General features: G+C 43.0%; 1 protein-coding gene across 2 annotated transcripts in view; it reads right to left on the minus strand.

Annotated features, from left to right (window-relative positions):
* LOC140494230 (uncharacterized) overlaps positions 1 to 13,448 on the minus strand; it is a 72,354-nt gene that overhangs the window by 43,845 nt on the left and 15,061 nt on the right. The window contains exons 2-3 of one of the 2 annotated variants that reach the window (XM_072593456.1): positions 12,453 to 12,839; positions 2,018 to 2,356 (exon numbers count right to left, since the gene is read on the minus strand). In XM_072593456.1, coding sequence (XP_072449557.1) covers positions 2,018 to 2,356; positions 12,453 to 12,839 — 726 coding nt within the window. Of the gene's footprint in view, positions 1 to 2,017; positions 2,366 to 12,452; positions 12,840 to 13,448 lie in introns of both variants that reach the window. The other variant, XM_072593451.1, reaches the window with a different exon arrangement.

Raw genomic sequence — 13,448 nt, forward strand, 5'->3', positions numbered from 1 at the left:
ATGATCTGCCAGACGAAGTGGTGTAGGCTGGTACAATTGCAACATTTAAGAGGCATTTGGATGGGTATATGAATAGGAAGGGTTTGGAGGGATATGGGCCGGGTGCTGGCAGGTGGGACTAGATTGAGTTGGGATATCTGGTCGGCATGGACGGGTTGGACCGAAGGGTCTGTTTCCATGCTGCACATCTCTATGACTCTATGCCTCTAAGGGGCAATTTTATTTTACACAGAGAGTGGTTTATGTGGAATGAACTTCCAGAGGAAATGGTGGATGTGGGGACAGTTACAACGTTTAAAAGGCATTTAGATAATTTCATGAAAAAGAAATGTTTGGAGGGATATGTACAAAGCGCAGGCAGGTGGGACTACTTTAGTTTGGGATTATGGTCAGCATGGACTCGTTGAACTGAAGGGTCTGCTCCTGTGCTGTATGACTCTATAACTGATTATAGCTGGGAAAAGGTTGGTATAGAGGCTGAAGATGGGGAGGGGGGTGAGGGGGCAGGAGTAAACACTCAGTGGAAACAGACCCCAGACAGAGAGAAAAGCAATTGGACAGACAATTGAAAGGGGAAAGGTCAGCCTGGGAGAATGAACAGCTGCTGATGGGGACCATTCGTCACTGACAATGGATTGTTTTGGTAGTAGCCCATGTGATGACAAGGCCTGGTGTGTGGGGGTTGGGGGAAGGAGGTAGGAGAAGGTGCTGAGGCCCTCAAATTATTCACCTCAATATTGAGTCCAGAAGGTCACTGGGTCCCCAAAAAGTGGGGTGTGGAAATGGCAGGCAAATGGATGCTGAGAATCATTTTTGTGGGCAGAACATTTCTGTTCAGCAAAGTAATCACCCAGTCAGTGTTTTGTTTTCCCAAAACAGAGTTAGAAGTGGACTGTGCAGAGTTGGTGGATTATGAGCAGCCCTGTGTCTGTGTGAGGTGGTGCTGATGGAGAGAGAGTGCTCAAGATTGTGCATATGGCAACACATGACACTGAGTGTGAATGGCAGATTTCATTCTCTAAATCAAGTTGCTATGTTATTACCAGACCATGGGCTGCTTTCTCTTGAGAGAGAGAGAGAGAGAGAGAGAGAGACAGAGAGAGAGAGAGACAACTGGTGGTGGTTTAACCTGAGGGCCACCACACCTCAGTGAGGGGAGAGTTGAGAAGGAGGGTCCTTCATGGTCACCTGAGCCAATGTGGGGATTGAACCCACACTGTTGGCATCACACTGCTTTGCAAACCAACCATCCAGCTAACTGAATCAAACCCCAGATTCCCTAAAGTGTATGATTGAATCAGATCGGCTTTTCCAAATCTCAACAATGGTCACATGCAACCATTAGGTTAGCTTTTTTTTAAAATTCCAGATTTTAAAAAGAATTCACCTTCTGCTGTGGTGGGATTTGAACCCATGGCCCCAGGATTGGGTGTCTGGATTAGTTACCCAGTGACAGTAACAGTAACAGTACACCACCAACTCCTGTTATAACCCAAGGCTGAATGCACGGTGAGGATAGGTCCTACGTGGCTGGGATGCCTCACACAGTCAGATGGACACTGGGGGAATGTACTTGCATTGATGGAACTATTCCTGATGAAGGTTGGAACCAAGAGGGACACATTAGTCTGTAGCACCTTCCTGTTCAAGGAGATGATCTTAATGTCAGTATAACTTTGGGTCATTTGGAGATTGAACTAAATATTCTGAGTGTGTCAATGTCTTTCAATACTGACATCAGAAGCGCCAAAAAAATATCAGCACATCATAGTACATTAAATATTGAAAAAAATTTGAAACCAAAAGCTAAAACACTACAGATGCTGGACATTTTAAATAAACATCAAAATGCTGCAAACACTCAGCAGGGCAGACAATACCGATGGAGAGAAACAGGGTTAATGTTTTAGTTCCATGTCCTTTCAGCAGAAAATCAAATCACAAAACATTCACAGAATCTGTTCCACTCTCATTGTGCACCTTCTACAGGCTGAAGAATGTGTGAACGGTTTCTTACCATGTACCTGCAGCCGTGTCTCTTTCTGGATCAGATACAAAAGATTGTGTCTTGACCTGTACTCCACCAGACACAGGTAAGTGTGATTGTCCCTCACACTCAGCTGGTTTATCCTGGTCGAGGCGTTTCCCTCCTCTGGGTTCCCGATGAGCTCGTACCGATTTCCACCGTGTCCAGTTGTCCAAGTTCCCTGCGATTGGGCTGTAAATGTAACGATGTGTTGGTAGGGCTCCTTCCTCATCCAGGTAACAGTGGTCAGGGCAGGGTAGGACCTGGTCATGAAGATACAGGGTAAAGTAACTGAATCTCCCTCTGTCCCACTCACCACTGAGACGTCTCCTTGAACATCTGAGGAAAGGACAAACATCAGAATGGATGAGGTCAGTGTGCAGAAGGTCTTATTTCAATATGTTACATTCCTTTCAACTTCACAATAAAATGAACAATTAAAAACTCCACTCATATCTCTAACAGGTCTGTGCTGGACATTCCCCAAGAAGAGTCACCCTGATCAAAATGTCTCCTCGCCACTCAATTTGAAAACCTTGATTACAAGATTAAAAATCAGATATCACCAGGTTATAGTCCAACAGGTTTAATTTGAAGCACTAGCTTCCGGAGCGGTGCTCCTTCATCAGGTGATTGTGGAGTATAAGATTGTAAGACACAGAATTTACAGCAAATGTTTATAGTGTGATGTAACTGAAATTATATATTGAAAAAGACCAGGATATTTGTTAAGTCTCTCGTCTGTCAGAGTGACCATGTTGGTTTCAGTTCTTTTATATGTAAATCACAATTTTTTTTTAAAAATTACATTCTCAAGTGAACTTTAACAATTGGTGTCTGTCAGCCCAGATAATGTCTGTCAGCCCAGATAATGTCTGTCAGCCCAGATAATGTATTGAAGGTGTGAGCTCCCCTGGGTGATACTGTCGGTGCCACAATGTTTAGACTGATTCTCATCTAAAAATTGACTTTATAGAAACTTACATGGATTCATGCAGTTTTTTGAGCAAAGTATAATGAAACTCTGAAAATACAAATTCACCCCACAAACGTATATGTGTGTGTGTGTGTGTGTGTGTGTGTGTTTGTTGGGGGGTGGCTGTGAGTGTCTGTGAAAGAGTGTGCGCATGTGTGTGAGTATGAGTATAAAGGGGTATAAGTCTGTAAGACGGGGCATGTGTGATTGTGGGAGTGTATTTGTGAGCGTATGAAAGAGCATCTGCGCCAGTATGTGTGTCTAGAGGAATATGTGTGTGTGTGTATGTGTGTGTGTGTGTGGAAGGGTCTGAGTGTGTGTGTGCGCGCATGCGTGTGTGTGTGGGAGTGTCTGTGTATGTGTTTGTCTCTGTATATGTGTGTGTATGTCTGTGTGTGCAGGACCATTGAAGTGTTCTCTGACTATGGGGGTGGGGGACGGGGGGGGAGCACTCCTGTCTGTTGATTGTTGTACGGTGCCCATCCATCCGTTGCCGTAGCCTCTGCTTGCTCTCACCAATGTAGCATGCCTCAGGGTATCCTTGCCTGCAGCGAATGGGATAGACAACGTTGGCTGAGTTGCATGAGTACCTGCCACATACAGCAGTCTGGGACATTCAACCTTGGACATTCAGGTGACCATCCTCCAAGGCGGACTTCGGGACAGGCAGCAACAAAAAGTGGCCGAGCAGAGGCTCTTGGCCAAGTTCGGAACCCCTGGGGATGGCCTCAACCAGGATCTTGGGTTCATGAAATACTACAGGTGACCCCATCACGATACACACACACACACACACACACACACCTATGGATGCACACACTGATGCAGACCCTCACTCATATGCTCACACATACACTGCCGCACTCACACATGCCCCTCTCACAGACTTTATACTTACACTCACACACAGGCACACACTCCTCACAGACATTCACAACCACCCCCTCCCCCCTTCCCCACCCCAGCCCGCCACACCCCCCCCCCCCCCCCACACACACACACACACACACACACACATGCACATATAAGTTTGTGGGGGTGAATTTGTACTTGCAGAGTTACATTTTACTTTGCTCAAAAATCTATGTAAGATTCTATAAATTCATTTTTTTAGATTAGACTCAGTCTAAACATTGTGGCACAGACAGTATCACCCAGGGGAGCTCACACCTTCAATACATTATCTGGGCTGACAGACACCAATTGTTAAAGTTCACTTGAGAATGGAACTTTTAAAAAAAACTTTTGTGATCCACATATAAAAGAATTGAAGTCAACATGGTCATTCTAACGGACGAGAGACTTAACAAACTATCCAAATCTTTTTCAATATATCATTTCAGTTACATCACACTGTAAACCTTTGCTATAAATTCTGTGTCTTACAATCTTATACTTCACAAACACCTGATGAAGGAGCAGCGCTCCAAAAGCTAGTGCTTCCAAATAAGCCTGTTGGACTATAACCTGGTGTTGTGTGATTTTTAACTTTGTACACCCCAGTCCAACACCAGCATCTCCAAACCTTGGTTACAAGATATTTCCATGATGTGGAGGTGCCAGTGTTGCACTGAGGTGGACAAAGTCAGAAGTCACACTACACCAGGACTTCACCTGATTCAGGAGCAGTACTCTGAACCTTGTTATTTCAAATAAACCTGTTGGACAATAACCTGGTGCCGTATGACTGCTGAAGGTACTTACAGATTGGATCCATTGAACCCTCCTGAATTCATTCATACAGAACCCTCCACCCATTGCTCAAAGTTAATTTTCTTTAAACGAGGTCAAGGATTTTACAGCCTTCCCCCTCACTCTGTCCAGCAAACACCTTCAAAGTATTGACCACACTCTGTGTGAAGGAGAACCCCCTGGTGTCATTCCTAATGTAACCATTCACCAGCTCCAACCTGTGACCTTTGAAATGAGCACAGGTTAATTTAAACTCAGAGTCCAGATTAAACTTTTCTACATTAAGTAAGATATTTGGGTGCAGGAGGAGGGGCATAATCAGCCATGTGGTTCTTTGCTTCATCAACTTAAAAGAGAAGCTGAGAGATTAAATGTTTCCTCATCTTAATTTACATAGAAAATCCGTTATTTTGCAATTGTCCCCCTGTTTGACTTCTGTTCACAAGAACAAATATCCTCTCAGAATCTGTCTTGTCAAACTCCTCAGCATCTTGAGGAAGGGTCACTCTGCCTGAAACATTAACTCTGATTTCTCTCCACAGGTGCTGCCAGACCTGCTGAGCTTTTCTGACAATTTCCATTTTTGTTTCTGATTTGCAGCATCTGCAGCTTTGTTTTTGGTTTTTCCTCAGGATGTTCTTTGTTTCATTAATTTCTACTTTTGTTTTATTCCATCATGGGTATCGCTGGCCCAGATGATGTACATGTATTGTCCATCCTGATTGCCCAGGTGAAGCTGCTGTGACGAGACGGTGGTGAAGCCTTCTGCTAATTAAACTAAACCCCCAGAAAAGCTCACCTCGTATCGCCATCTGTTAAAGTATGAGGAACAGAGAACTCCCAAAATTCACTTTTATATTAAAAATCAATTTATTCTTTAACTCTCAAAGTGAACTTTAAACAACAACTATTTCCAACTCTTAGCCTCCTTTCCCTAAACTGCTTGCTATCTGTCTCCAACTCTATAACAATCTACTGTTCCAAGAACCACCTGTATTAAAGTTACATCAGCTTCATTACAAAACCACACAGTGGCTGTTATTATTGGTGTGTTTCTTCTTTCAGCTCAAGATCTCCCTGAGTTGTCTTCTGTCTTTCACTGTAAAGATGTTTCATATGAGAAAGGTACCTTTGATAGAGAATGATTTGAATCGCAGTTTCTCAATGGCAGTTACTCTCTGTCTGACTTTCAAAATGTCTGCTTTTTTGATACCCCAAACATCAGGTAGTTTCATTGTTTTGAAGTTGGCAAAAACAATAAATTCAAACTCGATTGGGTTTTAGTATCCTGGGGCATAATTTAAACTGATTGGTTAGATTTAAATTTTGGTCAAAGCAACTAGTATCTAGTTTACAGCTAAATGTTACATATTTTCAATTTTCCAGTACACTCTGAGACTGCTTGTCAGTCACGTGACAGGTGCCTGCACATTCTCAGTGCAGAAGAGCTTTCACCCTCGCTTAAAGGTACAGTATACACCTTCAACTTCATAACAACCCCCCCGAATCAAAAAAAGGACCATCATAATGAAAAGATGTCTCCATTTTTTGCCTCATTCTAAACCCCATGACAATGAAATGCATTGGATATTAATTTAAGTTCATATTAATTTCCGCACACATACGTATAATATTGTTATCTGTTCAACCTTATTTAATATTTCTCCATTAAATTTGCGATAATGTTGTTCGGCCAGTACCAAACTCAATAATTCCTTTTCGATGGTTGAATATTTTTCTCTGGTGGGTGTTGGGTTTCTTTGAAAAGTAACGAACTGGCTATTCGATTCCATCATCATCTTCCTGTAGCAGTACAGCCTCAAGACCAATATCATGAGCATCGATTGCAACTTTGATTGCAACATTTGGTGCAGCTAAAATTGGTGCCATGGTTAGTACAACTCTTACATTGTCAAGTGCCTCCAGGCATTGTTCCATCCACCGAAATGTTATGGTCTTCTTCAGGAAATCCGTGAGTGAAGTCACTACCCTGCTGACATTTGGAACAAACTCCCAGTAGAATCCACTTCGTCCCCAAAATCAAAGCACTTCTTTCTTTGAGGTTGTTTGTGGAAATTCCTCGATGGTCTTTGTCTTTGCATTCCCGAGGGTCAACATTTCATGCCCGATGTATTGTCCCAATAATGTCTCCTCTGCCTTCACAAATTGTGTTTTCTTCAATTTTATTACCGCTTTGCTTCTCTTAATCATTCAAAGAGCTGTGTGCCAACTGTACCATGTGATCTTCCATGACTCACTAAAGATCACTGCATCATCCAGATATACTGCACAGTTTGTTAACACAGCCACACCTCTGTTCACGAGCCTTTTAACTGTGGCTGGTGTGTTCTTCATTCAAAAGGGCAGCACTTTCAATTGACATAACCCATTTGGGGTGACAAACGCAGAAATTTATTTCACTTTCTCTAATAAAGGGATGACAATACCCAAACAGTAAGTCCAACTTTGTGATGTAAGGGGCTTGTCCAACTTTCTCCAATTTTAGTATTGATCTGAGTTTGATTTTGTAGCGGCCTTAACCTTCCAATGGTCCACGCAAAATTGTTGAATCCCGTCAGGTTTGACAACTAACACGATCATCGAACTCCACTTGCTTTGAGTCAGTTTGATGAGAGCTTCAGTGAGCATTGCATCCACTTCCTTCTGGACCTGTGTGGCATTAAAAGGATTAAGCCTGTAGGTGTGTTGTTGTATTGGAACAGCATTCCCTACTTCTACCTCATGCACAAGAGGATCAGGCCTCTCCATCTTATTCCTGCATATGTCCTTGTACTGCTGCAACAATCCTTTCAACTGCTTCTTTGTTCCTGGGACGGATTGTTCACTAACCTATCCCACTCCTCAAGGACTTCTTCATTGTTTAATGTATTTTAAGGCAATCAAACTGCACAGCATGAGATTTGATTCCTCACTCTGTGGGGCAGTAACTAACACTTCCTCCAGTTCCCCCTCTCTCTATTATAATAATGTTTCAACATATTCACAAGACATACCCAATAGTTTTTTCCTGTCCAGCATCTTTACCAGATAGTTTACCTGACTCAACTTTTTTCTCAATTTGTCAGGGACCACAGAACCTGACTTTGAAAGGATATCCTGTCATTGGTAACAATACTAACACGTCATCCCCACGGGAAAATGTCTGAATTCCGGGGTTTTTATCTGCCACCTGCTTCAATCTCCACTACACCCTCTTTCAATGCTCTTTAGCTAACTCACCTGCCTGATTTAATCTCTCTCTCACCTCTGATACATAATCCAAGTGTGTGACCTCCGACTTCAGTCCTGTCAATTTCTCTTTAAATAATTTCAAAGTACCTCTCACTTCATGTCCGAATATTAACTCAAAGGGAGTGAACTGAGTAGATTCATTTGAGCCATCTCTAATGGCAAACAATATTAATGGGATACCTTCATCCCAATCATTCAGGTAATCCTGACAGCACACTCTTAACATGGTCTTCAGGGTCTGATGCCACCTTTCCAAAGCTCCCTGAGTTTCAGGATGATCTGCACTTGGTTTAATGTGCTGTACGCCTCATCTATCCATGACTTCTTTAAACAGCTGAGCAATAAAATGAGGTAATGGTCTGACTGAATCTCTCTGGTTAGCTCATACCAAGCGAAGAAAGCTACTAACTCCTCTACCACCCATTTTGTCTTAATGCTCCGTAATGGAATTGCATCCGGAAATCTGGGAGACACACGCATTATGGTTAGCAAGTACTGGTTCCCACTTATAGTTATAGGCAGGGAACCTACACAATCATCATAACCCACGTGAAAGGTTCTTCAAATGTGGGAACTGGCAACAAAGGTGTTGGGTTTACTGCTTTGGCTCACTGACCACTTGGCCTGTATAACACATATGGCAAAAGTTAACAACATCTTTGTGCATCTCAGGCCAATACAACTGCTTTTGTACCTTAATCTGAGTCTTCCTTACACTGAGGTGACCTCCTACCCGTAGTTCATGTGGTCCATGGAACATCTCCTAGCTTATTCCGAACTGGCATTACACAGAGGTTCCCTGACCACTCTCTATGCCGAGCCAAATTGTCTAATGAAATAAAAAAGGCTTCAACATCTTTCTCATCAAAATGTAGCAGAGCTTTGATGTATTTGTATATATCACGACCTTCACTCTTCATCTCCTTCCTGTTAACTTGGCTTTCCTGACTAATTCACAACTTCCGAAGTTCAAATTCTCTCTCCCTTTCTCTTTCTCTTTCTTCGCTCTCTCTTTGCTCTGTTAACAACATTCTCTCTCTTTCTTTTTCTCTCTCTCTCTCTCTCTTTCTTTTTCCTTTCACTTTCTTCTCTCTTTCTCTCTCCCTTTCTTCTCTTTTTCTCTATCTCTGTCTCTTTCCCTCCATTTATTCTATCTCTCTTTGTCTCTCTCTCTCTCTTCTTTTCTTCTCTCATGGCTCTTCTTTCCTTTTCTTTATCTTGTAACTCCATTTTCCTCAATTGTAAACTAAATTTTTCTAACTCTCCTGCACTTCTCTGTTTCTCTGACACACCAAAGTGCTTGACTAACTCCCTTACAATTTCAGCTTTCCCATGTCCCTGGTTAGATCCAATTCTAAGGGAGATTTAAACAATCCTTTGATAAGGACATGGATGATGATGGGATAGTGAAGGGGGATGAACTGAGAATAGTTCACAGGTTGGCACAACATCGAGGGCTGAAGGGCCTGTTCTATGTTGTATTGTTCTATGTTTTATGTTCTATGTTCTAACCTCAATGCTAATTCTAAAAGTATGGTCTTCTGCTGTCTTTCTAAACTTTCTTGGCAAATGTGGAACCATTTTCAAACTGCAGAACATCTTCAGCAATTTTAAGAGCCATTTCTCTCACTTTTAATTTAACCAACCACAAATAACCGAAAATAAATCAATTCTCTCACCTACATTTTCTTTAAAAATCTCGGACACTAATCGGCAAGTATTTAAACCTGCTGGGATCTTTTGTACCCAAATCTTTCCAAATCTCAGACTGGATCTGTCTAAACCCGTCCAAATCGCAGTTGAGCCCCCAAACTGTAACGACATGGTGGTGAACCCCTCTGCTAATTAAACCAAACACCCAGAAAAGCTCACCTCACATCGTAATCTGTTAAAGTCTGAATGAGAGAGAACTCCCAAATTCCACTACTTAAACAAAAAAATCAAATTATTCTTTAACTCTCAAAGTGAACATTAAACAACAACTATTTCCAACTCTAAGCCTCCTTTCCCTTAACTGATTTCACACACACACACAACCCCGACCCCAGACAGATACACACACACAGACAGACAAAGACCCACATGCACACATATATTTTGTGTGGTGAATTTGTACTTGCAGAGTTACATTGCACTTTGCTCAAAAACTGCATGCATTCATGTCGAACTCTGAGCTCAAAAACTGCATGAATTTATGTAAAACTCTGTTATCTCACTTTTTAGATTAGAATCAATCTAAACATCAGGTCATAGACAGAGAACACAGGGGGCTAACACCTTCAACATATTGTCTAGCTATCACCATTGTTAACAGCTAACCCAAGAATGCAACTTTAAAAAAAAGGGTTTTGTGATTTACACATGAAAGAAGTGAAACTATCACTGTATTCTAACAGATGAAAGGCTTAACAGACAATCAATTTTTCAATGTATAATTTCAGTTACATCACACGGCAAATTTTTGCTATAAATTCTGTGTTACAATCGAGCCCTCACAATCACCTGATGAAGGAGCGTCACTCCGAAAGCTAGTGTGCTTCCAATTAAACCTGTTGGACTATAACCTGGTGTTGTGTGATTTTTAACTTTCCATTTTAACTTTCCTTTTAACTGCTTGCTTTCTGCCTCGAACTCTATCACAATATACTGTTCCAATAACCACCTGTATTAAAGTTACATCAGCTTCATTACAAAACCACACAATGGCTGTTATTGTCAGTGTGTTTCTTCATTCAGCTAAAGATCTCCTGGGTCGACTTCTGTCTTTCACTGCAAAGATGTTTCATATGAAGAAGGTCCCTTTGATTGAGAGTGTTTTGTACGGCAGTCTTTCAATGGCAGTTACTCTCTGTCTAACTTTCAAAATATCTGCTTTTTTTTAATACCCTAAACATCAGGAAACCTCCATGGGTTTCAGTCAGACCTGGCACAGAGGAAGCTGGTTGTTCTTCTTGGAGATCAGTCATCTCAGCTCCAGAACACATCTCTGCAGGAGTTCCACAGGTTAGTGTGTCCTTGGTCTAACCATCTTTAGCTGCATCGTCAATGACCCTCCCTCCACCATAAGGTCAGAAGTGGGGATGGTTGTTCACTGATGAACATGGGATACAGGAGAACATCTCCACCTACAAGCTTCCCTCCAAGACACTCACCATCCTGATTTGGGAATATTTCATCATTCCTTCAGTGTCACTGGAACAAAGCCTTGGAAATCCTTTCCCAACCGTATCGTGAATGTCTCTGCAGCTGAGGGAATACAGCAGTTCAAGAAGGCAGCTCACCATTCCTTCTCCAAGGCTGGCCAATAAAGGCTGACTGTGCATGGGACACCCACATCCCCTTGGACAATGAAAAGATAGTTCCAAGTCAGGATGGCCTGTATCCGATGTCATTGTTCACTGAGCTCTTCAAGGTCCCTACTTTGGAAGGTGCTGGTGGAGGAAATGTTGCTGTCTTGCTGCAGTGCATTTTATAGTTATTTTTATTCCCACAATGATGTTAGGGTGGGATTTCCAGGACTTTGACCCAGTAATAATGACAGAGCAGTGATATATTTTCCTGCACCGTTCCAGGCAAGTGGGAAGTATTTCATCACACTCCTGACTGGCCAATAGGCTTTGGAGTCAGGAGGTGTGTTAATTCATAGGATTCTTAGCCTGTGACCTGCTCTTGCAGCCACAGTTTCATTTGCCCTCCTGGGTTCACTCCTTATCCACAACTGAGGGGCAGTTAAGAGTCAAACACATAACTGTGGGTATGGAGTCACATGTCGGTCAGATCGGGTAAGGATAGCAGATTTCCCTCCCAAAAGGACATGATTAACCCAGATTCTTTTTTAATGGTGACGATTACACGGTCATTATTAGACTAGTTTTCAGTTCTAGATATTTTCAAATTCAAATTTCACAATCTGCCACAATCCCCAGGACATTAGCCTCTGGCAAGGACAGCTCCCCCCATTTTCTCCTCAGCGAACAGACGGGAAGGATAGCAACAGTGAGGTTCTCAGCTCATGTGAGCTGAGGGTTCCTTCACCCTGAGATGAGCTCATCCAATGAGGGTTCAGGAGGTGCCAGGTCTCTCTTGTCCTCACCCAATGCTGATAAAGCTGGACCCTCATTGGTGGAGATCTTGGAGCTTGGATTGTCAGTGCTGTTTTCTCTGTTCCCCATCCCAGAGCAATGAAGCCAGTTTGAACGTGAGAATGAATGAATGTGACTGTGGGAGGTTTCAAAGATGGTGATGGAATGGTCTCTAAATCCCAGTCATGTCTCTCTCTCTCTGTCTCTCTGTCTCTCTCTCTTTCTCTCCCTATACCTCTTTCTCCCTCTCTCTCTCTCTCTCTCCCTCTTTGTGCCTCTCTGTCTCTGTCTTTCTCACTGCCTCCTGCCTTAGACCAACTGGAAGAGCCCAAGAGAAGGAGCCAACCCGTGAGCTCCCAGACCAGGTGGAGCCTGTCCCCATTGAGCTGTCAGAGCAGTGACACATCAGAACATTATTCCTCACCTTTCACTTTCAGGCGTGTTCCTTTTCCAGATCCAAAATTGTCAATATTGAGTTCCACACGACACCAATAGGAACCAGCATCCTCCCGGTTCAATCCCTCCATCATTATTGAGGCATCTTTGTTGCTGAGGTTCCCCACGAATCTGAATCGATTCCCACCGTCCCGCTGTATCACATTCTCACACAGCTCACCCTGGGAATGGTCTGGACCAGGATCTGTGCACTTAAAGATAAAAGCCCGTGTTTCCTCCTTGTACCATAAGATGGAGCCGGTGAGTGTGAGGTGAGTGTCAGGGTGGGTGAAGCTGCAGGGTAAGACAGCGGAGCCTCCTTCCTCAGCCCTCACTCCATCCGCGATTGTCATTGACCAACCATTAGCAGAATCCGCTGTGAGGGAAGAGAGAGAGAGAGGATATGAACACAGCAAAGACACCAAACAGTGAGGTAAAGCACTGAATCTGTTATTTAGTGAGAAAAGATATAATATGAACAGACTAGTGACAGAGTGGAATGAGCTCCGGGCTGGATACAAGAGAGGGCTTCAGGTGGTTTGTAAACATCCTGAGGTTAGACTGTGGGGGGTTGTAGCTGTTGGTTGAAGAGAGGGTTTGGTGCCTGAGAGTTATCTGAACTCTCCATTGTTCCAGGAGACCCAGAGTGATCTGAAGAGCAGGACTCAGGGCCCTCCCTGCAGAACCTTTTCTATTTCCCATCACTTTCTACTCTATTACCCAGCCAGCCTTCAGCAACCTGACTCATTCATCAGTCATAGCAGAGGGATGGGGGATGCAGTGGAAGCATTTTGGGGGTGGGGGGGAGGGGATACAGAGAGACATGAAGATGGAAAAAAGTAAACTGAAGTAAAAAAGTAAACTCATCATTGTGCGAGAGAACTCCTGTCTCGTTAAAGGAAGTTATGACTGGTCATGATTTAACCTGAGGGTCACTCGGCCTCAGACAAGGGGCAAGGTTGAGAAGATTGGAACTTCATGGTCA

This window comes from Chiloscyllium punctatum, chromosome 2, assembly GCF_047496795.1.
Source record: "Chiloscyllium punctatum isolate Juve2018m chromosome 2, sChiPun1.3, whole genome shotgun sequence".
NCBI classification, from domain to species: domain Eukaryota; kingdom Metazoa; phylum Chordata; class Chondrichthyes; order Orectolobiformes; family Hemiscylliidae; genus Chiloscyllium; species Chiloscyllium punctatum.